Source organism: Hemibagrus wyckioides, linkage group LG20, assembly GCF_019097595.1.
Source record: "Hemibagrus wyckioides isolate EC202008001 linkage group LG20, SWU_Hwy_1.0, whole genome shotgun sequence".
Lineage (NCBI taxonomy): Eukaryota > Metazoa > Chordata > Actinopteri > Siluriformes > Bagridae > Hemibagrus > Hemibagrus wyckioides.
Window position 1 is genome coordinate 9,205,509 of NC_080729.1, and position 25,948 is coordinate 9,231,456.

The 25,948-nt window shown below is 39.7% G+C and overlaps 2 protein-coding genes across 4 annotated transcripts in view; one reads left to right on the forward strand and one right to left on the reverse strand.

The window, feature by feature from the left end:
- Positions 1-7,154: 7,154 nt before the first annotated feature.
- Positions 7,155-7,956, forward strand: oc90 (otoconin 90). Its single transcript, XM_058418331.1, has one exon. It carries the CDS (start codon positions 7,433-7,435, stop codon positions 7,841-7,843), a length of 411 nt encoding a protein of 136 aa, XP_058274314.1. The 5' UTR covers positions 7,155-7,432; the 3' UTR covers positions 7,844-7,956.
- A 473-nt stretch (positions 7,957-8,429) lies between these two features.
- Positions 8,430-25,948, reverse strand: part of efr3a (EFR3 homolog A (S. cerevisiae)) — a 63,754-nt gene continuing 46,235 nt past the window's right edge. For all 3 annotated transcript variants that reach the window (XM_058418328.1, XM_058418330.1, XM_058418329.1), the window contains exons 14-24: positions 25,627-25,799; positions 25,423-25,498; positions 18,597-18,758; positions 18,349-18,480; positions 17,306-17,373; positions 15,965-16,092; positions 14,681-14,766; positions 14,373-14,421; positions 14,142-14,245; positions 13,754-13,803; positions 8,430-12,965 (exon numbers count right to left, since the gene is read on the reverse strand). In XM_058418328.1, the coding sequence (XP_058274311.1) occupies positions 12,860-12,965; positions 13,754-13,803; positions 14,142-14,245; positions 14,373-14,421; positions 14,681-14,766; positions 15,965-16,092; positions 17,306-17,373; positions 18,349-18,480; positions 18,597-18,758; positions 25,423-25,498; positions 25,627-25,799 (1,134 nt within the window). In that variant the 3' untranslated portion in view covers positions 8,430-12,859. The remainder of the gene's footprint in view (positions 12,966-13,753; positions 13,804-14,141; positions 14,246-14,372; positions 14,422-14,680; positions 14,767-15,964; positions 16,093-17,305; positions 17,374-18,348; positions 18,481-18,596; positions 18,759-25,422; positions 25,499-25,626; positions 25,800-25,948) is intronic.

Here is a 25,948-nt window from a genome sequence, read left to right on the forward strand (position 1 = left end):
AACCCAGAGCCATACAACCCAACAACCCAGAGCAATACAACCCAACAACCCAGAGCAATACAACCCAGAGCCATACAAGCCAACAACCCAGTCATACACCTCAGAGCTATCCAACCCAACAACCCAGAGCCATACAACCCAACAACCCAGAGCCATACAACCCAACGCTATACAACCCAACAACCCAGAGCCATACAACCCAACAACCCAGAGCCATACAACACAACAACCCAGAGCCATAGAACCCAACAACCCAGAGCCATACAACTCAGAGCTTTCCAACCAAACAACCCAGAGCCATAGAACCCTGAGCCATACAACTCAGAGCTATCCAACCCAACAACCCAGAGCCATACAACCCAACAACTCAGAACCATACAACCCAACAACCCAGAGCCATACAACCCAGAGCTTTCCAACCAAACAGCCCAGAGCCATACAAACCTGAGCCATACAACTCAGAGCTATCCAACCCAACAACCCAGAGCCATATAACCCAACAACCCAGAACCATACAACCCAACAACCCAGAGCAATACAACCCAGAGCCTTACAACCCAGAGCCATACAACCCAACAACACAGAGCCATACAACCCAGAGCTATACAACCCAACAACGCAGAGCCATACAACTCAGAGCTATCCAACCCAACAACCCAGAGCCATACAACTCAGAGCTATCCAACCCAACAACCCAGAGCCATACAACTCAGAGCTATCCAACCCAACAACCCAGAGCTATCCAAACTAACAACCCAGAACCATACAACTCAACAACCCAAAGCCAAATGGATCATGTTATTATCACTGTGAACTGATCACATTGGCTGCATAATTCAAACTAATAATTTAAAACCTGTTTAAATTACATGTAATATAAGAATGAAATGACGTTTTTGATGAAAAACTAAATGTTTATGTAAACTATACAGAATATAAATCTTAAACCCAGCACATTTTTCAGTGCAGCCTTCAAACTGAGTTTGCATGCATTCATATATATTCGGGTCAGAAAGCATAGCAGAAAATGCCAAAATGATGTGTAGTTGTGGTGCTGGAAAAAAAAATGCAAATGTGTGTGTGTCAGCGTTCATCAGAATGTTATGCAAATGTGTGCTTTTAAAATGTAATTGCATCAGAAACCTGGAGAAAAACAATTCATATGCGTGGGAAATTGAAAGGAAATAGTAATGTCAGGTTCCTCAAGCTGATCTATGACCTGCACATTCACAAATCTTAGAAGTGTTAGCTAATACACAACAAAAAGAATGGGGCTGTGACCTTTCTGTTAAAAGTAAAGCAGAGGAAATGCTAATTATTGAGCAGAAGTCACAGAAGGCTTCTGCTTCACTAGGTTTTCATGATAGTTGGCACATATTTGCAAAAAAAAAAAAGAAAAGAAAAGAAAAGGCTAATATCACCACATTGCCAGGACGACTGTAATCATGTGACTGAAGAAAAATTCATTATTACAGTCATTTCTTGAATGAGATTTTGGTTCAAAATTTTGTTTCATTGTGTTTGGTGCACTATGCCTTATGCTTCATACATTTTACATGGTTTGCTATTTTTGTTATTGACAGACAACGAGAATTTAGATTTAACACCAGTGACACAACCATACCATGGAGTGTATCCTGAAACACAAACATACACCCCTGACTCAGAGACAGAGAGTGTGCACACACATCCACTGGACTCCATCACTGCAGTTCCACCTGCACTGTCACACACCTGGACAAATGATTTAACAAGAGAGCTGGAAAAAGATGAAGGTGAAGATGAAGCCCTCCTGAAGGACAAAATGCTTCTTCAAACTACCGCAGTGACCTTTGACTTTACAGTGCCACACACGTCAGGGTACCCTGATAACAACACTGCAAAATTGGACCCGAACACTTCAGGGATGGAGAACAAAGAGATGGAGAGCAAAGACGAGTCAAAAGAGATGAGGGAGATGGATGAAGGTGGGGAGAGTGTGGAGAGATCGCAGGAAGAACAGGAAGAAGCTAAAATGTCTCAAGGCATTCATATCTCTTTGGTATCCACTCCATCTGAGACAGCAACCAATCAAATACTGTTTCACACAGTAACCCTGACCCTGCCAGTCAAACAAAACAAGGAGGCCACGCCCACTCCTACACAGCTGTCTCCTGAGGATAATAGAGATGAAAGCAGGGAAGAGATAAACAGCAAGGATGAACAGATAGCAGAAAGGTTGCAGGCTACCACCCCAACCAAGATCACTGAAGATCAGGGCAAATTGCTTGAGATACACACACCAGCTAATACACACACACTCACCACCACACAGCATCTCTCAGAAAACGAGGAGGTGACAGACTCAGAGAGTCAGGATGAAGACCATAGTGATGAAGACAATCTACATATGAGCGCAGAAATACAGGATAGCACTGCTGGTCACACAACTAAACTGAATGCCATCACCCTCACACCCATAACCTCCAACCTCTTACCTACAAATCCTAAGCAACACACAGAAGTCAGAGCAGACACCCCATCACAAACCACCTCAACATTATCCCCGAAAACGCTGACAAGTATGCCCGTAACACACCATACCTCACACAGTCACACCACACACACTTCACTTTCCAGAACATTCACACCATTACAAACTTTCACAACATCACCACACACCTCACATACACTACATACAAAGCCTACAATCACCCAAAAAACCTCGGTGACACTTCAACAAAACCCTGGCGGCATATGGAGAGTCCCGGTTACACACAGCCATAAAATTGAGCCACATCTGCTACACACACCACCACCCAGGTTTCCTCACACACTCAAACCCAATAACACCCCGTCTACCACTACACACAGCTATTCTAAAGAGGAAGAGGGAGAAGAAGAAGACAAAGAAGAAGTAGAAGAAGAGGGAGAAGAGAGATATGAAGAGATGAAGAGAGAGCTAGTGGACAGTTCCCAGGAGGCAAAAAGTAAGACTAAAAGAAAGATACACAGACATACCATAAACATGTCTTAGCACATTGTCTGCAGTTGCCACGTCAGTTTATGTCCAGTGAAAAGAGTGCCATATTGCAGTTGCGTGTAAGTAACATGATCGCTGCCATCATGTGTAATGTTATGACAGCTTACGTCAGTTGCCTTTTTTCTGCTACTAGTTTTATTATAGAAGACAGATGCTATGACAAGAATCAGGTCAATTCAGAGGGCGTCAATGCTTCTAATACAAATGGCATACATATTATTTATTTTCTTTAATAAGCATGATATCTCACAATTTCCAATTCTAAAAAACTAATATATATCATAGTATTTTAATAATGTCTAACTTGCATATGCTTGTTCCAGAGCCTCTTAAGAGAAGAAAGCGAATGATGCCACTCTTCTCCTGGCCACTGCTGGAGGCAGCGGGTCTGTCAGAGATTCTGCTAGACTCACAATCAGACGGTGAGAGAAACTGGTCTGAATGCTACTGGAACATCTTACAGTGGAGAGTATTTTCTTTTAGAAAGAAAAATGTTACAACCCAAGAACAAGACTATTTCAAGCTTGAAATCGTCTAGGAATAGTAATAATCTTATATTTGGTTAATTGAAGCTAAGCTAATTTGCTTATATTAAAGGTACTTTTATTTGTTTGGTCATTATTTGCAGTGTAGATATAAAACTACAACTGGTATATAGATATTGAATTGTTCATTCTATTAAAAATATATTTTCTTCCAATGTAAAGAATTTAAACTATTTATGTCAATAAACTATATTAAACTGAAATGAAATCAACTCTAAACCGCTATCCTGGTGGTTAGTTAAAGAAGTGTAACCTAAAATTTATAATCTGTTTATAGAAACATTTTTATCTTACTAAATCACATTTTATTAGGTATGTATATATATATATATATATATATATATATATATATATATGTGTTGTTTATTATGTTTATAAGTTCAGATCACATGCCAATTCCAAACACAAGCAAGACTACAACAGCTGTTAATCAAGAGATGAAGGCTAGCACATGCTTCCTCCAAGACAACCTAAAAAACCCTTGAGTCCATACATGAGTGTCTCTGTGATTGACAGGAAAGGGAGAATATGTCATTCCTCCCACCTAGACAGCAGTCAATCCTGCTCCTTCTGCTTCCAGCCACAGATGATTTTTGTTTGAATGCTTTATGTTTAGATTTTATGTCTGTGTACCATTTTTCAAGCATAGCCTGACACACAGAGCCACAGCTAGCTAGCCAACAATCCTGAACCTACACATTTACTTTGAAAGGAGTGGATATAATGCTTAAAACTAAGTTAATATCAACTAAAAGTATCAGCAACAGCTCTTGGGTGATGTAGTGCTGATGTGTTTGACTGTGAACCTGGCTGAATTAATGCTAATATGTACATAGGTGTGTTACATATTTAGCTGTGACAGTGAGGTTTATTGAAGCCAAGTGACCAGTCAAACACTTACAACTGTAAGAACTCAGTAAAAACTTTGGTCAAAGTGGGTTATGATTTCCACCACTGACAGACAGACAGACAGAAAGAACTCAACCCACAAGTAACACAAATAAAACATTTATTTTTTACATTTAATAAAACTATTTATTTATATATATATATATATATATATATATATTATAATTATTACTACTACTGCTGCTACTACTACTACTAATAATTTTGTTTATTATTATTATTATTATTATTATTATTATTATTATTATCTGCCATTTTTGCAGTTGTGTGTATAGTGTAGAGCTAGAATATTGAGTATACTGTATGTTTTCTGTGTATATTCAGAGTGCAGCATGACATTTATGCAGTACAGCTCCACTGGAGAGGTAATAAGGGAGTTTACAGCTTTGGGGGAAATGTTGTACTGCCTAACCGGACGTTGTCCTCAAGAGTATGAGCACTATGGCTGCTACTGTGGACAGCAGGGTAGTGGAATCCCTCAAGACAACATGGATCGGTAAACACACACTCACACACACACACACACACACACACACAGAGTTGCACATTAGCACAGTAGCTCCCACCCCCATATGTGTGAGAACTGCCTTTGACTTTTATGCCTTATGCTATTCTTTAGGTGTTGTTTTCTGCATCAGTGTTGTCTGGAGCAGCTCACACTGCTAGGCTGCAGGAGAGACCGGAAACTCAATATTCACACCACCTGCCACAACAGCAAACCTCAATGTGAGTTTACTTATCTTGTAGGTATATAAAATGATCTATACTCACAGACTTTATTAACTTTATTAAATAATCTATACTAATACTTGGTAGGGTCTCCCTTCGCTTTCAAAAAACAAAACAAAAAAAAACATCTATTCTATTCTATTCTATTCATATAGATGATGAAACACTGAATCTGGTCCATTTTGACATGATTGCATGAAAGAATTCCTGCAGATTTTGCAGGTGCACTTTCTTTCTGTAAATCTCCTGTTCTACCACAACCCAAAGGTATTTTAGTGGATTCTTCGGTGACTGGGAAGCCTACTAAAGAACTCATTGTCATGTTCATGAAAACAGTTTGAGATGACTTTTGCTTTGTGAAATGGTACATCATCATGCTGAATGTAGCCATTAGAAGATGGGTAACCTGTGGCAATGAAGGAATGTGCAATGATCATCAACAATACTCAAATAAGCCGTGGCATTCAAGCAATGATTGTGGTATTTACAGGCCCATTGTGGGCCATAAAAACTTCCCCTACTTCATCACACCACCTCCACCAGCCAGAACTGTTGACTCAAGGCAGGGTGGGCCCATGGATTCATGCTGTTGGTGCAAAATTCTGACCCTGCCATCTGTGTGCCTTAGAAGAAATCGAGATTCATCAGACCAGGCTACTAAGTGAAACCCACTATAAGTGTCCATTATAAACCAATGTTTACTAATGCATGAGAATGCATCAAAACCCTAATCCTAATCTCCACTACAGAGAACCTGTTTAGTGGAAACCTATCTGCCCTTATGCTCAGCTCTCTTGACAACTAGCCTTGTATAAAGCGACACTTTTCAAGACTGAACAAGACAAATGTGCCATATATATCTCTGTGGAAAGGGAAAGGCAAAAATAACCAAAACAGATGTTACTTTGTGGGCAAAAGTACTGCAGGTGCCTCACTGGGCTTTTAGTCTTGGATATATACACAACTCTCATTCGCCTTTGGCAGCAAATAAAGTGTAATTTCAAAAGTTGGGTAATGTTGCACTGAGGGGTAAGCAGATCAGAAATGGGATTTAGAGCCACACCTCCAGTGGAAACTGCAACCTGAAGACAGCATCTATATTCCTGACCCACATTCATGCAAGATCTTTTAAGTATGGTATATTTGTGGAAAAATACAAGCAATCAGCAGCAGTAAATTTGCCATGTAGTCACATGATTCTTCTCCATTTGGATATGTGTGATCTGCTCTTGGCAAAGATAATTACAAATCAAGAAGGCAGGATTACAACCAAGTCCTTGGCCATGACAGGTGCAGTTTCCAGAAGAAATAAGACAAACATACTGTATTCTAAATATACCTTATTTTAGCAATATTAAAACTGGCCCTTGGCGGTACCATAGGCTGGCCAGCATCCTGAGTGTCACATCCAATTCTATTTAATCTATAATGTCTGTCTTGCTCATAATACTGCCACAGTAGAAAAAGAGACTTTACAGCATAGTGGAATTCTTTCTTCGTATAAGCAGAGGTTTGTGTCAGAATGCTGGATCAGCCATGATGCAGCACTCCTGGAGCTAAGAGGGTTAAGGGCTTTGCTCAAGGGCCCAGCACTGGTAGCTTGAGGAACTGGGGCTTGAACCTTCTGATGAACAACCAAGAGTAATTCCCTTTTCTTCCTGCAGGAAAATGTCTGTAGATAAGACATTAGACCGCTACTATTGAAAGGTTGGAATTTGGGAATTTAAATCCCATGCCATGCCAATCCCATGCCAAGCTGCCACTGCAGGGTGCACCAAATCAGTTTCCTCTTTGCTAATTAGTCAGTGATTTGGAACACCAATGCTCGGTTTTTCAGCCAATGAAGTAACACCACCTCTATTTCTAAAAGGGGATGTCTGTGGAAAAAGAATCAAACCAGAACACAAATATGGGTTTCTGGTCTGGGCTTAACTGAGACATGCCACCCGCAGTGCATCCTTGCAACCCAAGCGGTGTGCACATCTGTAGTTATGTCACAGGTCTGAATACAGAATATTCTGAATAAATACTGGAGCTGCTGAGAGAGTACACAGAGTTACGCTTAGGAGGCAGCTTGTGTAATGTCTGGCCCCTAGTTAAGGTAGTTAAGAAATTTACTTTAAATATAACAACTCACCATAATCTGTTGTGTTTCTCCGATTTAGGTCTGGGAGTAAGTGTGTGTGATCGGCTGCGGTGTGCGTGTGATCGCACCACAGCCGAATGCATGGCAGCATCTCATTTCAACCACTCGGTCACCTCGCAATGTTCTGGTCCCCGACCCTCCTGCATGGGCAGACCACACCCAGATCCACAATCCACCAATGCTGACTCCAGCCAGGAGAGTTCAGAAACTAAATCAGATCTACAAACACATTCACAGCCACTGCAACGTCCGCAAACACATGGCAAACCTGGAAACACTAAGCAGCAAGAAAGGGAAAATGCAGGAAAAACGGAAAGAGAGAAAGAAGAAGAAGAAGATGAAGAGAAAGAAGAAGAAGAAGAGAAAGAAGACAAAGAAGAAGAAGAGAAAGACGAAGAAGAAGAAGAGAAAGAAGACAAAGAAGAAGAAGAGAAAGAAGACAAAGAAAAAGGAAAAGATGAAGAGGAAGGAGGAGAAGATGAAGAAAGCTAGAAATATGAGTCAAAATCACATCCCAAAGTATCTAGTGCACCAAATAAACAATACTGATGGATGCTCACACATCCTGTCAGAAAGTAAAAGACAAGACTACACTATCCATACCATCAAGGTGCATTCAAATGGCAGGTAGCTAACGTTAGCCTCAGTTAAACACTACTACATGAACTACTTGCCAGTTATATGTATTATTTAGTGTTTTATGTTTTTAATAAATGTAATTATACAGTGTAAGAGCCTCAATCAATTCTGGAAAGATATTCATTTCTGAAATTACAACTGAAGTCGAGGATTTGAGTTATTTCAGGGAAATAGAGACTATTAAGTAAATTAAGAGCATTAAGTAAAGATCCCTGTTTGCTCTGTTATAGATGCATCTGTCAGGTAGTCAGTAGAAGACCCTTATTTTAAAAATCTTTTGCATGGAAAGAGGATGCTTGATTAACCTGAGAACTTGAGCATAATAAATCATTGTGTATTCCTATTCCCAACTTCTTCCTTATATTAAAATAAAATGAATAACAAATATTCACACAGAAAAAAAAAATTAATTAAAAAAGAATTAATCACACTTAACAGATAGTATTGCTTTAAATATAAAATCTTTATTGATATTGTTTGATGTTGCTGTGCAAAGGAAAGTGGTTGAGCATCAAACGTCCTGCTAGACAGAAATTTGGCAGCAAAGTTTATAGCGTCTTAGTGTTTTTTTTATTCTTATTTTTTACATTTAAACATTTACATTGAAATGTGAATGCCATAGCTGGTGATCATGATTGTACAAATTGAAGGCTGCATTGCTTTTCATAACACACACACACAAACACACACACACACACGTCAATGTATTGAAAACTCAAGGTTGCCTATCAGGATAAACACTGAGTGGTTGTTCAGTGGACCCAGTAACTGTTCAAGGCAGTCTAGAACTCAGTCATACAGGTAAACCCTATAAAAGTGCGTGTAGAAGCACAGCCTTAAAGAGACACATTTACACACATTACTATTAAGCCATGATTCAAGTACCAGTAAAGACGGAACCCCCCCCACACAAAAAATACACCATTGGCTCAACAGTTGTCCGTTCAAGATAACAGCAACGTTCTTGCCACTGCAATTATAAGAATAGGATTTGTTTACCCTTTTCCTACTGCCTAATGATTACAATAATATAAAAGCCCAGCATGCAAGAGTCTGATTCAAGCTCTACACACCCACAGACACATACTACTGCAACAGGAAAAATACACATTTGCTATTAAGACAAAAATATATTGCACTAATATTACAAAATAGATCATTATTACAGACTAGAACGTATAAACACAGAAATCTGTGTAGAATTAAAGGTCTCTTTCTATTAGCTCATTAAGCAGAACGAAAGCTAAGCAACAGGCTGTAATGCAGCATCTTAGCCCAAAAAGGTCAAAGTCGTCTAATGGCCATGAGCTCATTTCCTGTCTGCTCACCTTTTCCTGCAAAGTAGGACTGCTGGCTTTCTGTCAAAGACTGACCTGGTCAACTAATCACTTCATTCACTCGACCGAAGAATCGGATCAATAACAGCTTCTGGCTCTCCTGCACTTTTCACCTCATGACTTTTCCCTACATGCACAAAGTCACAGCTACAGTTTCCACAGCGCTCCACTGTGCCTGTCTGTGTGTGTAGTAGTTCTCTGTACTATTCCGTTTGTGTTTTCACTTCTTCAACAAATCATCAATACTGACAATGTTTGACAATTAAAAAGTGGTCCTCTTGCACCACTGGAAATGTTCCTGTACTTCTCTCATCATCACACAAATAAAAGATATGTCACATTTTCAATTACTGACCTATTCACAGTGTTACCGAAATTTGCCTGTTTTATTAATTTATGGTAATATTTAAACATTTGTCATTTGTGCACTGACATTTAGCAAGTAATAAACCGCCTGGCCCTAAAGATCGAAAGTGACTAAAGTAAAAGATCATCCAGAAGAATAAAATTTGTTGATGGATGAATGGATACATAGACAGACCAGTGAACTGTGTGTGTGTGTGTTTATCAGTGAGGTGTATATAACCGAGTGAAAACACAAAACACCAAACACTGTGCATGGCATCCAGTGGCCTGAGAACCGAAACACACAGAGAGTCCAGTGAGTCACTGCACCAACATAAAGCATCAATACTACATTCTGTGAAGCCCATATTCACTCATCATCACTATGCATGCAACTCCTCAAAAAAAAAATATATATATATATTTTTTAAATCAAGTTTTCATAGCACAGTCGCAGGAAAGTACTATAATAAATTCTTATCACAGTTCACAATTCTTATCAATGATTTTGTATGCATGAGTAAAAATTGTGCATTTTACACAAGTCTGTTTCTATCAAAATCTGAACAGGAAAATATACCTGGAGATAATCTTCAAACCTAAAATCTCTACAGTGTGCTATAGTCTCTAAATAACTCTACTAACAAAAGAAACACAATCAATCCAATAAATAATCAAAGAATTTGAAAGAATACATCATTGTTCATTAACTGTGTTCCTTGGTCGCTTATTCCTTAGATACCATCAGTTATTTAAAAAAAATTCCTATTCTTATTTTCTTAGTTTAAAGTGATATTTAATGGTGAGGAATGTTTCGGAAAGAGACCAAAATGAGACCAAGAAAACCTCCAGTTGGTCATGTGAACAAGAAACTGGAAAATGCAAATTCCTCTGTCAGTAAGACTCTCCCACAGAGAAAATGCACTGTTTCACATGAGACTGGTCCTATACATGTTAAATAAACTCCTTACAGAATGTTTCACCATATCAGTGATTATACATCTTTTTAAAAGAACTAATTGATTCAATCTCTCGGTAGGCTGCTGGTTAGATGATGTGAAGTGTCTGCTACAGGTTTAAGTCGTGTGTTTTTACTACAAAAGTGAGAACTTGTTAAAACAAGCGCATGAATAATTACCTAGATTTGTACTAAAGCAGACATTACTGTCAGAGCGGCTGTTATAGGAAATGAATCAACACCTTATAACAAACTTGAGAATTCATCAATGATGTAGTATACAATATTTTACATTTCATAGTTTATGAATCTGGGATTCACAGAACATTTTACTCCAAGACACAAAGCATAGTGATTATAGTCACAGTGCAGCTCCAATCAAGTCACTTTCAATAATCCTGTCTGAAATCGGACACGAGAAAATCTTCACCAGAACCAAACGCTAACAAACCAACAAACTGCTGGATCTTCATTCTTATTCACACTAATTGATTTCTTTACACCGTTTTATACCCGTCAGTTCTTCTACTAAACATTTCAGTGTCCAAACGTGAGCAACTCAATGTCTGTTCAATGCAGTAGGATCAAATCTAATTAACTGTAAGCAGGTAAAATGTGTGCTGACTTCCTCAACACTCTAATGTTATCCTGACAAAACCATCCTGAATCCTTTTGCGCTACAAATCCAGCCAATGCAAACAGCTTTTCTGGCGGATTTTCAGTCTAATTTGTATGAGAACAGCTTTCATAACACTGCTCATTTACACAGATGGCTCTTTTGTGAAGCCCTGGAACAGAAGAGGGAAGATTTAAGATGATCTGTATTAGACTACTCTGACAGCGCTAAGATTATCAAGCTCTGACTCTACAAATTTTCCTGAAATCTCCTAACCCTATTACACCATCACACAGGCAGAACAGTTTCCAAAAACAACAACAAAAAAAACCCCCAAAACTGTGTGATAATAACAGTGGATTAAAAAAAGCTCACTGAGGCCTACATTTACAGCATAAGATTTCAGAGATTTACAGCATAGTATTTAAGCTTTTAACAGTCACATTTTAAGCTTCAACATTCTACTTGTATGTACTTTTGCTTAGCTAGAAGAATAAAGTCACTAAGAAGCTCGCTTTATACTTAGAACCCTTTAGCCTAACGTTATATGAGTCATATAACTATCTATAAGAATATAGATGAGTGGCATGTTCTTGAAGTCTGAAGCTGCTAACTTTCTAAATTTGTCCAACATTACAACGCATTCTGCAAAAATGTGCAGAAAAACAATGGTCCAAATGTTTCAGAAGGTTTCAACACAACCTCTGGATGAATTACAAGCTGCAGATAGCAATTTTGTGTGTGTGTGTGTGTGTGTGTTTGGGGGCTCTTTGGTGACATGACTGTCACAATCACAGTTTGTGCTCTTATTTGCGTCTCTAAAGTGCACATCCAGCCAAAAAAAGTAACAAACTCTGTATAAGATTATACATAATAAAACATATGGATATGTTACAGAACATTTCAGATAGATACATTCACCCAGTCCACATTTTCAGGGCTCAGTAATCATGTGGCAATCGAGGGTTGGCTCAAGTGTTTTAGGAATTGGGACAATTTTATAAAAAAAAAAAAAAGGCTGGAAGTTCATATAGCCCAGAAACCATTGAAACTTTGTGGCATATGAGCTCACACAAAGCAAACTGTGGCAAATGAAGGGAGGGTGCTGAACATTTACTCCGAGAGGCATGTTCTACTGAGGCTCAAACAGTCATACATTCAGATAGAGGAGATTCCTGCATGCTAAAGCCATGTCATACAGGAGTGCTGAGTCTCAAGGGCACGTTTTTGAGATATTAGATGTAAACATTTTGTTTCAAGTCTATGATTCACAGAGACAAAGGCCTCTGAACCAGCACAGCCACACACACACACACACACACATCATACACTACATGACTAGGTGTATAATGACATAATAATTCCATAGCTGCTGACAGTAATTGGGATAATTGATTATTGCATTATTTCTTGGTGTGAATTTAAATAACTGTTTAAAAGCAAGTGACAATTTGGTGCTTGGGATTAAGTAGATTTTTTGGGTGTCAAAGTTTACAGTGCTGGTCTGCTTAAAGGTGAACGCTTAGCATGTAAAGGTGCATGGATGCAATTACACAATGTTGTGGTGATCTGGTAAAGGGCAAAGGTGACAGTGAGACAGCTAAGCTTGAGGCTTAGTAGACACAGAGGTCAGGAAACTTCATCTCGTAGACGGGAACAGACTGGTACTGGGCGTGGCCTGAAGTCACCGTCACGGTACCAGATGGACTCGGCGGCGGGCTGTGAAGAGACACGAAAGAAGAAAAGACATCCAACTTTGCACTATTGTGATGTAAGGATGACAATAAGGAAATTAAACCTCATTTAAGCACAGCGCTGCTAATCATTATTCAAGGATGTTGATTCATTTTCTTCCCCAGACAGTGGTGCAGGCTGTAACTCCAATGCATTATCGTCTCTATAGTGACAGCTTGTTCACTGGGGCCTAAATAAGCCTGATAATAAACATATGAAATTATTATTATTACTGTCGATATGGTGATTTTTTTACTGTAAGGACACATTTATGAAGTGAGTCTCGAGTGTCAGCGCTTTGTAACGGCCTGAAGTTTTCCCACCACAGCAGAGTCTTTCTTAACTTCATGCATTCCAGTTACTCAGTAATACGACAAGCTGTGATATATTTTTTTTTTTATGATTAACTTCAAGAGAGAGGGGAAAAAGATAATAGGGGAATGGTTGTTGTGATAAGAGGGAGAGAGAAACCTGTAAGTGATAAGAGGAACTTTTTTTGTGGCTGTTCCTCTGCAACACTATAACAGCAACTGAAAATATCTGGAATATTGGAAAGGGAACTAATATTTCTTCTTATTTCATAAAGAGCTAAATCAAATATATATTTATTTAACTTTTTTGTAGATGCTTCTCAAGCTTGAAATGTTTGCATTCTAATAGCTTTAGATAATAGATAATTGCTTTTTTTTCATAAATAAATACTTAAAATGTGGAAGGATTATTTCCCTATAAAAGTATGGAGTGGAAAAGTGCAAGATGAAACTGGGACTCACCGGATGGTCAGCTCAAAGATCTGAGCCAAACGATCATGCAGCATGTTCGCCTAAACACAGTGAGACACACCCAGAGTTTGTTTATAGCACCAACAGTGTTTTTAAACCCAGCAGTTTGTACACTTCATTTACACACTTCATTCTTACATCCTTTAAAGTTCTGCAGTGTGCTTTCTGGCCAGGAACAATCCAGGTACTAAGGCTGCTCTTTGCCAGTGACCAGTTAGCTGTTGGACATTTCACAAAGACTATTTATGTGCAACCAAGTCTTCCTGAAAACCAGGTGAATGTCGCTTGCTTTTAATTTTAATATTTCTAATCCTTTGCTGATCTGGTTAATTGTCTGTGTTGTACACACTCGTACACCTGCACACACACAGTTTTGTACCTTTGATTCGCAATGTGCTGCAATTTCCTCAAACGGAGCTTTCTGGAATTTCTCCATCACCTGCCTCCTCTTTTCTCTCTCCTGCTCTTCCAAACCAGTGGTGTCTGGGACACAGTCAGGACAAAAAAAAAAACAATGCACCACAGACACACACAAATATATATATCCAAGCCCATCCCTAACCCATAGGTGCACAAAGAGAGAGGAAAATTTGAGAGATGAACTTCTTACCAATGGCCTTCTTCAGAGTCTCGTAGGTAATCTCTTCTGCTAACTGTGACTAGAGAAAAACACACAAGCATACACACTTTAGTATGGTAGCTTTTGAAAATAACAATGGTACATATAGAACATACGACACTAAACATAAATGGTGGATATATAGTTCATACAACTCCAGTTCTAGACTCCTGTAGTTCAGTTTAGTGTATTTATCCTATTCCAACACACCTACACTGACACAGACAGGACAAATAGTAAGTTGGTGAGCACAACTAGAATTTACCAGATATATAATAAATATGATTTTTTTATATTACCTGGTCAGGAAGGCTGTTGGACAGGATATCCACCTGGAGTGAGATAGTGTCCACAAAACTCTTCCTCCGAGTCAATCGGTCTTCATCTGTGGAACATCAGTATGATTATCAGTACCTCAAACCTAATGTTAATTTTATACAGTTTCCAGAATTATAAATAGGGTTGATGCAAATGAAGAATTGTTCTTAATGGTTACAAACATTCCAGAGGACAACTGTTTACCTCTACTACAATCTATAAGATAACATTACATTTACAACAGCAACATCTGGAAAAAACAAATCAATCTATAGCGCCTGTAGAGTCTATAGAACATCAGAAACACGTTAGGACTGACATTAAGAGCGAGAAACTGTAAACACAATTCTGCAGATTTTTCACATCAACACTACAATGCAGTGTAAAGTAAAAAAGAAGACTGCTGTATAAGCCTGAAGTCTGAGCCTGTATAAGCCTGAGGAAACTCACCAAGTATTCCATCCAGTTGAGAGCACAGTAATTACAGAACACCAGATTTATTATGCAACACATACATTTCCGTAATAATTGCCATATTTCAATATTTATGTTTAAAGCATTAATAATGGGCACTGTGTGGTTTTACTACAGAGCACCAGCTATGGTGGGGTAGAACAGGAAGTCTGAGATCAGGGTCACATGGTCACAGGGGATACTGCTGGTTTAGATCACTGAGGCTGTGCAAACTACTGACCTACAGAAGCATATAAATCCTACATGTACACACACACACACGAACACACACACACTCTCTACAGTGCTACATGTACCTCTGGATGCTTGTTTGCATCTGTTCAGAATCTTCCCTACTGTATACAGCACTACACACACACACACACAAAGAGATTTATAATAGTCTGCTATGTTACAAAAATATGAACTATTGAAAATGATAAATGTTTATATCCTGGTATATTTAGTTAGCTAAAGAGCAATAAGAACAAAGCCAAATAATTTCCACAATCATACACAAATCATACTTTCACTAAATAACATTAGTAAAGAATTGCTGTCAGTTTGGAGCTATAGTTACTTTTCACTCGTGTTTAAGCCTTGCAGCATGACAACAATCTGACTGGTATACTGATCTGTTTTTTTTTTCTCACCATGATACTATCTATAGGTATATGATAGCTATTCATTTAGTAAGATGCTAAACTTGAGCACTTTGTAAGAACACACAACCAATCAGAGACAGTGTAAGCAATGATGAAGACTGTATGTATGTGAAAAACTGTGTGTGGTTGTTGTGTGTGTGTATATACCTGTAACTTGTGGTATATATGGCACAGCAAGCCTTTCAGCATTGTATCCCGATCCAGAAAGTGCATCAGCGAGGTCAGCTGTCTGAAAATACATGCCACTGGCCTCACGGTCCAGAGCACTAGGCAACCTGAAACAAAGTGAAATATGTAGAAATTGTCATGAAATGAACACACAAGCATTTCCACAAAAATATACGATAGACAGATACAATATACACTACCAGTCAAAAGTTTGGACACACCTTCTAATTCCATGGTCTTTCCTGATGTTTATTTCTTTCTACATTGTAAAACAATGCTGAAGGTGGCCGAAATACACAATAATGTCCTTTGAACAGTTGATATTAAGATATGTCTGCTACTAATGCTCTGTAAAGCCTTCATAACGGCTCTAATCTGAGGTGCTGTTAATTGGTGATTTCTGAGGCTGGTAACTGTAAATGAACTTCTCCTCTGCAGCAGAGGTCAGTTTTGGTCTTGCTTTACTGGGATGGTCTTCATGTGAGCCAGTTTCATCATGGTGCTTGATGGGTTTTGCAAATGCACTTAACAATACTGTTCTTGCAAGAACTATTCCAGAACACCTGACCTTCGTGTCTTAAAATAACAACTGACTGTTTTTTGTTGTCATTACATATGGATTACTTAAGTCCATGTGTGTTATTTCATAGTTTTGAAATCTCCAGTATTGTTCTAGAATGTAGAAAATAAATCCCTAAACAAAAAACATTGAATTAGAAGTTGTGTCCAAACTTCTGACTGATGGTGTATAAGATGCAATATACAATGGAAGTGGTGTTAGGAATATATATGTAGCTGTAATTAATGGGCGTGACCTAAACATTCCAGTCCACATCCACTAATTACAGGTACATTTGGAAACTGGCAAGTTTAGGCCACTATGTCCCTGAAACATTGGGTAGAAAAATATACAGATGGCTAGAAAGCTTTTAGCCAGCACTGTCAGGATGATCTGTGGATTGCGGCTCTGATGGTTCTTCAAGCTCAGTGAGAAATGTGTGCAGGACAATTTTTTCAGTCTTGCTAATGGAGTTATTAGGTTTCTTCTTACACACCCACTGACCTGTGTATCACACAATAACTCAAGTTCATGTTAATGAGTGTGTTCCTTCTCTCCAGAGCTTCATATCTGGTGGCTCACTCATGACCACAAGCCACAAATATATCTTTGCTCATCCAGATGAAAGCAAAAACCTCCAACCTGCTACGAGTCACAACCAAATGTCCTGAAATTCTCTCTGGCAAGGTTTTTTGGTATAGAAAATAAAACAAAAAATACATGGCAATACATTTTCTAATACATCCCTAATGCATACTTACACACATTTCTCTCGAAACACATGCTCAGGCAGCAAGTATGGAGCATCCATATTCCTCAACTCAATAACCTACAAGGAGAGGAGACGTCAGCTGGAACAGACAGCTTTAAAATTCCTGGTGCTCCCGATGATGGGGATCATCGGTGCATAAACTTTATACACAATGATTTAAATGTCCAGTAAACTAGAGAAATGACCAACAAAAGTATTCTCACAAGGACTTTTTCTATTCTTTTGAAAATTCACTTCAGATGGCTTTTTTCCTCAGTAAAATTGGGATTCAATAAATGTGCACTTCAATAAACAATGAAGTTACATTAACATCTGTTTGTAGTCAGCTTGCATGTGATACAACACTGAACTATGGATGAACTATGCCTACAAATAACTATATTTGATATGTAAAGCATAGTTTTAAAGGGAAACCACAAAGGGACATTCAGGCTATTTGCTAGTGCCATGGAGAAACACAAAACGAGAAGAAAAAGCTTTTTATGCAGAGATATTTAAACTTTACTGATCATTAACAAATGCACACTCCAACTGCACTCAGGAAGGCCAGTGACTGCATGTGGTCCTGTTGTGCATCAGTGTTGTGGAACTGGCTAAAGGTCATGGCAAGAGAAATGATCAAACACTGCAGCAACAATCCTGCTCAATGACAGTTGGGAAATAAATGCTGTGTCCTCCAGCTTCTCTCCGAAATCTGCCTGCAGCCGAAAATCATATGGTTTAAAGGATTCGGATACACACTGAGAGCACTGCATTTGTGCGTCTCATTTTTCTCTATCTTGGGTCCATGCTGATGGCAGAAACTTAGCAGTGTTGGTTTTGAGGTTCAGTATCTACCTATAAGCCATAGACTTTACAAAAAAAGCATCCAGTCTCTGAAGCTCTCTCAGAATGGTATTTGTTTTTCTAGTAGTTAAACTTAGGTTTTAGGAATATTTTTGTTAGTATGTAACTGGAGTCTGTAATTAGTCGAGTAAAAAATAAAGATATATTCAGCTGTGGGTATGTGTGTGTGTGTGTGTGTGTATGTACCTTGCTGACATGCTGGCAAAAGGCAGAGTTGGCAATCATTTGGCTGAGGAAGTTCAGGTAGGCTGCAATCAGTGCCATGATACCACAGCGAATAAACATCGGCATGTTCTCCTCATTATCTAGGGCCATATCCTGCATCCGGTCACAAAAGCAGTTACAAAACAGATAACCCAATATAGACAGGAAATCATTTAAGTACACCAAGGTAGTGAACTGATTATTGTCTGTGTCTGTGTGTGTGTGTGTACCTGCAGAGCGAGGGAGAGGCGTATAAGGTCTATGACCACATCCTCATTAGCTAGCTCTATTGTGAGCAGAGCAAGAGCAGTGAAGAGAAGCTCAAAATTCTTCTGCACGTTGTCCTCCTCCTTACAGCCCAGATAGATATGCCTGTACAACTGCTGCCCATGCTACAGAGACAGAGACAGGAGGAAGACAGAAGACAGGCAGGCAGATCAACACTTCAGCTTCAATACCTTCCAAACTTGTTGACTGAATAAATTATTTGGACCTGTATGCCTTGTTTATGTTTGGCCAGAAGCATTTCTGAGAATGTTTAGAACACTTTCAGGATAGTTGGTTCTTTGCAATTTGCATCAAATAAGGATGTCTGGGTATTAAACAGTAAACAGCAAATAGTCATTTTCAGTTTGACCTTATCTAAGGAAGATGACAGAGAAACTCATCTTGGTAGCGCAAGCAAAATAAAGGTCACAGTTCCTGGCATAATGGAACAGCTGCATGGTCCTGGGTTCAATCCTGAGCTTGGGTTACTGATTGTTTGGTAATAATTTTATCCATATAAAGATCTGTCGACATTTTAATAGCTCCTCTAAGCAACATTCCTCAAACAGCGATGAAAAAAAATCATAAAACGTCAACATTGTTTTGAATTTAATATTATGCTAGAATGATAAATTCTCTGTGCATACCAAGGTTATGTTCAGTGTTCCACAAGGTGCTACTCCTTGGTGCAATTATTCTTAAACATGGTATTAGCTTCCACGGTTGCAGATGACACACAGCTAAGTCAGATGAGAGACACTAGCTTATTGAGATGTGTAAAGGACATTAGACAGTGGATGGTCACTAACTTCCTCCTGCTTAACTCTGACAAGACAGGTTATTTGGTAGTACCTCAAGTAGCAAAGGCTACAGTAGGGGGCAGAGCTTTTCCTTTCAAAGCAGCACAGTTATGGAACAGCCTTACAATTAGTGTTCGGGATTCAGACACAGTCTCAATGTTTAAGTCTAGGCAGAAGACACATTTGTTTAGTCAAGCTTTTAATGCATAGTTTTTCTTAGGTAATGGAGCAGATCTGGAAGGTTCATGGGCACAGAGTGTTTGGTGTACTGGGATCTTTGGATGCTGTCGCCTTACCACCCTCACAAGTTGCTCAGGTTTGCTTACTGTGAGGTGGTTGGACACTTTATGTCCCGGGAATCCTTCATGTCTGTCACCATCTGGCTCTCCCTTTTAGTTATGCTGTCATAGCTAGTCTTGCCAGAGTCCCTGCCTGCTCTTTACACATAATCTAAATTGCCTTTAAACATCACATGATCACAAGCATACTTAATATCTTTCTCTCTCTTTCTCTGTTGAGCTATACACCCCACTCCTGAGTTTTCAGTGCGACCACTGCCTCTACCCCTGGTCGGAGTCTCGTCACTTGGTTGTGCTCACTGATGCTGTGGATAGATCTGTGTGGATAGCCTGTGACCGGGAGACAACAGTGGACAGACCCACTTTGGAGACTATCACACCGTCACAGATCTGCCATTACATCTGTCAGCTTGTGACAGCAAAGAATAAGTGTCTATAGTGACCTCACAAACTACACTGACCTAATAATTCCTCATGGGCCATTGATTGTTGTTGTAGAAAGGACATTAATCAGCTACAGTTACATTATTTACTGTCAAATGTCACCCAAATGAGGATGGGTTCCCTTCTGAGCCTGGTTCCTCTCAAGGTTTCTTCCTCATATCATCACAGGGAGTTTTTCCTTGCCATCGTCGCCACAGGCTTGCTCATTAGGGATAAAATAAAATAGGGAAAAAATAGTTTAATCATTTAATTTAATATTTTTTTTTTCTCTCCTTTCTCTGTTTCTCTTCTTTTGTAAAGCTCCTTTGAGACAATGTCCATTGTAAAAGGCGCTATACAAATAAATTGAATTGCACTGAATATTTCAAAGGTTTTGTTTGTTAGGTGTTGTGTACTGTGTATCAAGATGATATCTTGTGGTTATAACAAAACAACTGATAATGGCGCTGACTTAATACCGGCCTTAATAATACAGCGGATATTATAAATGAAATATTGATGGTTAGAATCACTTGTATTCAGCTTACAGGTAACAATGCGAGTACTTTGCGTTCCACTTTGTGAGGAACAATATGTAGTAGCGTGTGAAACTAGTAATCTGATAGTATAACGGAACTGGGACAGGGCTAATGAGCTAAATGTGTTTCTAACAGAGCTGGCAGTTCTGACTAATTCACTTAGCTCCTCTTTTCCCTAGATCTAGCGCCGCTGATTAGGTGAGGAAAAAGACAAGAAAGCTCCACACAGGAAGCACGCTGCATTACCGCACCCCAGAGTACCTGGAGGAGGAGGTGTGAATTCGGTTGCGCTGGAATGGTGCCGGGTTTCCTGTGAATGTGAACGCAACTCATGCTTGTTCGAAAACCTCCGCATGTTTTAGTCAACATCATTTCGATATCTCAACACATGTAGCAAGCTGAGTCACGTTGGGTTCTCCATGCGTGTTTGTAATGAAGCAAGAACACAAATGCATCAAGATTTGATGTAATCAAGTGAGTCTGAAACCGTCCATCACTGCAATGGCATCAGGAACGAACACATTCTGATTTGGACCACGGCAAATGTGACCAGTGTAAAAACCACCTAGTTATTATTATAGTATTGGACCTAGAAAAGAAAAAGACACCTGCTCGACAGCACAGGGACAGAAAGTGAAGGTGGTTCAAACCTGAAACCAGACTGGACTGGAAGTGCAAGCTCAGAAGTCTCGGGCAGTTCAGTGTGTGTAAGGCAGACTACTGGGCTATTTTTTTTTCTGTGGAAAATGTATTCCTTAATGCTGCAGTCTAGTGAGACAGTAACAGCTCAGAAGATCCCAGGTGCCTGAACAAGCTAGACAAGTAGGACAGCGCTATTTCATACAGCCCTGAATAGTGGCTAAAAAAAGGATTTCAGCCATCAGGCTCAGTGCTACCCATCATCTCCAATCCATTATCCTGGAGTTACTGATCTATTCCACCATGCTGTGCAAGGAAGTGTTATTTATGAAATTTCTTTTGTCAGTGGCCATCAGACTGTAAAATGTCTCCTCCAGCAGTGTCTGTCCTGATCTTACCCAGTCACAACACACATTAACATCGAGGACAGTCAGTAACACAAGGACAACACTGGTCTGGAAAATGGTGAACATATGCATTTTTATATACAGTTTTTAATATTATATATATATATATATATATATATATATATACATACATATATACACACACTATATTGCCAAAAGTATTCGCTCACCCATCCAAATAATCAGAATCAGGTGTTCCAATCACTTCCATGGTCACAGGTGTATAAAATCAAGCACCTAGGCATGCAGATTGTTTTTACAAACATTTGTGAAAGAATGGGTCGCTCTCAGGAGCTCAGTGAATTCCAGCGTGGAACTGTGATAGGATGCCACCTGTGCAACAAATCCAGTCGTGAAATTTCCTCGCTCCTAAATATTCCACAGTCAACTGTCAGCTGTATTATAAGAACATGGAAGTGTTTGGGAACGACAGCAACTCAGCCACGAAGTGGTAGGCCACGTAAACTGACGGAGCGGGGTCAGCGGATGCTGAGGCGCATAGTGCGAAGAGGTCGCCAACTTTCTGCAGAGTCAATCGCTACAGACCTCCAAACTTCATGTGGCCTTCAAATTAGCTCAAGAACAGTGCGCAGAGAGCTTCATGGAATGGGTTTCCATGGCCGAGCAGCTGCATCCAAGCCATACATCACCAAGTGCAATGCAAAGCGTTGGATGCAGTGGTGTAAAGCACGCCGCCACTGGACTCTAGAGCAGTGGAGACGTGTTCTCTGGAGTGACGAATCGCGCTTCTCCATCTGGCAATCTGATGGACGAGTCTGGGTTTGGCGGTTGCCAGGAGAACGGTACTTGTCTGACTGCATTGTGCCAAGTGTAAAGTTTGGTGGAGGGGGGATTATGGTGTGGGGTTGTTTTTCAGGAGCTGGGCTTGGCCCCTTAGTTCCAGTGAAAGGAACTCTGAATGCTTCAGCATACCAAGACATTTTGGACAATTCCATGCTCCCAACTTTGTGGGAACAGTTTGGAGCTGGCCCCTTCCTCTTCCAACATGACTGTGCACCAGTGCACAAAGCAAGGTCCATAAAGACATGGATGACAGAGTCTGGTGTGGATGAACTTGACTGGCCTGCACAGAGTCCTGACCTCAACCCGATAGAACACCTTTGGGATGAATTAGAGCGGAGACTGAGAGCCAGGCCTTCTCGTCCAACATCAGTGTGACCTCACAAATGCGCTTCTGGAAGAATGGTCAAAAATTCCCATAAACACACTCCTAAACCTTGTGGACAGCCTTCCCAGAAGAGTTGAAGCTGTTATAGCTGCAAAGGGTGGACCAACGTCATATTGCACCCTATGGATTAGGAATGGGATGTCACTTAAGTTCATATGCGAGTCAAGGCAGGTGAGCGAATACTTTTGGCAATATAGTGTATATATATACACACACACACACGTATATATATATATACACATATACACACACACAGTCCTGCTTTTGCCATTTCCTGTATGTTCTTATATTTTCTTGCACTCTATTTATTTGCCTCTATATACAGTGAGGGAAAAAATTATTTGATCCCCTGCTGATTTTGTACATTTGCCCACTGACAAAGAAATGATCAGTCTGTAATTTTAATGGTACGTTTATCTGAACAGTGAGAGACAGAATAACAACAAAAAATCCAGAAAAACACATTTCAGAAAAGTTCTACATTGATTTGCATTTTAATGAGTGAAATAAGTATTTGATCCCCTATCAATCAGAAAGATTCCTGGCTCCCAGGTGTCTTTTATACAGGTAATGAGCTGAGATTACAGCAGGAGCACTCTCGGGGAGTGCTCTTAATCTCAGCTCGTTAACTGTATGAAAGACACCTGTCCACAGAAGGAAGCAATCAATCAGATTCCAAACTCTCCATCATGGTCAAGACCAAAGAGCTGTCCATGGATGTCAGGGACAAGATTGTAGACCTACACAAGGCTGGAATGAGCTACAAGACCATCATCAAGTAGCTTGGTGAGAAGGTGACAACAGTTGGTGTGATTATTCCCAAATGGAAGAAACACAAAATGACTGTCAATCTTCCTCAGTCTGGAGCTCCATGCAAGATCTCACCTCATGGAGTTTCAATGATCATGAGAACGGCGAGGAATCAGCCCAGAATTACACTGGAGGATTTTGTCAATGATCTCAAGGCAGCTGGGACCATAGTCACCAAGAAAACAATTGGTAACACACTACGCCGTGAAAGACTGAAATCCAATAGCGCCCGCAAGGTCCCCCTGCTAAAGAAAGCACATGTACAGGCTCATCTGAAGTTTGCCAGTGAACATCTGAATGATTCAGAGGAGAACTGGGTGAAAGTGTTGTGGTCAAATGAGACCAAAATCCAGCTCTTTGGCATCAACTCAACTCGCCGTGTTTGGAGGAGGAGGAATGCTGCCTATGACTCCAAGAAGACCATCCCCACCGTCAAACATGGAGGTGGAAACATTATGCTTTGGGGGTGTTTTTGTGCTAAGGGGACAGGACAACCGCACTGCATCAAAGGGACGGAGCCATGTACCGTCAAATCTTGGATGAGAACCTCCTTCCCTCAGCCAGGGCATTGAAAATGGGTCATGGATGGATATTCCAGCCTGACAATGACCCAAAACACACGGCCAAGGCAACAAAGGAGTGGTTCAAAAAGAAGCACATTAAGGTCCTGTAGTGGCCTAGCCAGTCCCCAGACCTTAATCCCATAGAAAATCTGTGGAGGGAGCTGAAGGGTCAGCCACAAACCCTTAATGACTTGGAGAGGATCTGCAAAGAGGAGTGGGCCCAAATTCCTTGAGATGTGAGATGTGTGCAAACCTGCTGGCCAACTACAAGAAATATCTGACGACGATTGCCAAAAGGGTTTGCCACCAAGTACTAAGTCATGTTTTGCAAAGGGGTCAAATACTTATTTCACTCAATGAAATGCAAATCAATGTATAACTTTTTTGAAATGTGTTTTTCTGGATTTTTTTGTTGTTATTCTGTCTCTCACTGTTCAGATAAACCTACCATTAAAATTACAGACTGATCATTCCTTTGTCAGTGGGCAAACGTACAAAATCAGCAGGGGATCAAATAATTTTTTCCCCTCATTGTATGTATAGTTTTTTATTGAAAAACAAATAAAATCATCAGCATCAGGGTGTGTGTGTGTGTGTACACACACAAACACACGCTGCTTCAATTCTCTGTTTAAATAAACAAGTACCCTCCAAGTCAAAGTCCAGACCCCAACCCCTCTGAGATGCTGTAAAAGGATATAAGCCATGCATAAATAAATGCCCTCAAACATTAATAAATGGACGCAATGTTGTAAAGAATGGTGAGCCAAAATTACTCTAAAAGGATGTGAGAGACTGATGAAACTCTTTGAGAGAATGTTTACTTCAAGTCATTGTTACAGCTGGTTTCGTATCACTGAATTTTAGAGTGCACTTACGTTTTTGCACCTGGTATATAAATGCTGGTTTACTTTTTTTTAACATATTGAAATCTTTTATTTATTTTGATGTCGTCACCTGAGGTTATTTCTTTGTGTATAGACGTTGATGAGGACCACACATTGTCAAAAAGCACAGACTGAAGGAGGGTGTACTATATTGTTTTGCAGGACCAAATGTTTTAACGATTTTCTATAAATAACTACATGATCTGATCACTTAATCATGTGTGTTGTCTTACCTTTTTCATGAAAATGACATCCTGTTTGGAGATCTTCTCTCTCTTTATTTTGAGAGCTGCAACATTAGGAATTATTCTGAGAAGAGGAGAAATTATTCCCATAACATACCTATTATACCTTCCTCAAGCAAAATGTCACATATGCACAGCCAGACACATAGATACACACACGACAGAGAAAATGTATTTATATGAGATACACACCGGATGCCACGGAGTTTAGCCCTGTTGTCGTGGCGATCAATGATGTTGTGTAGGATCTCAAGGACTAGTTGGCGTAGCTCACTGTCTTCCATCAGAGAGATGGAGCAGAGAGGCTCCAGAAATGCGGCCGGCAAACCCGCACTCATTGTTTTGCACTTAAAGCCAGATGTTACCTTCACACACATACACAAAACATGAAATCAGGTAATCCATGTATGAAGGAAAAAGCAGAATGGGGCTATGAGAACAGGTGCATTTTAACATTCCCCACAACTGTAGTGCTGTTTTTATGAAAAGTGATATTCACCTTATTCCTTCTCTA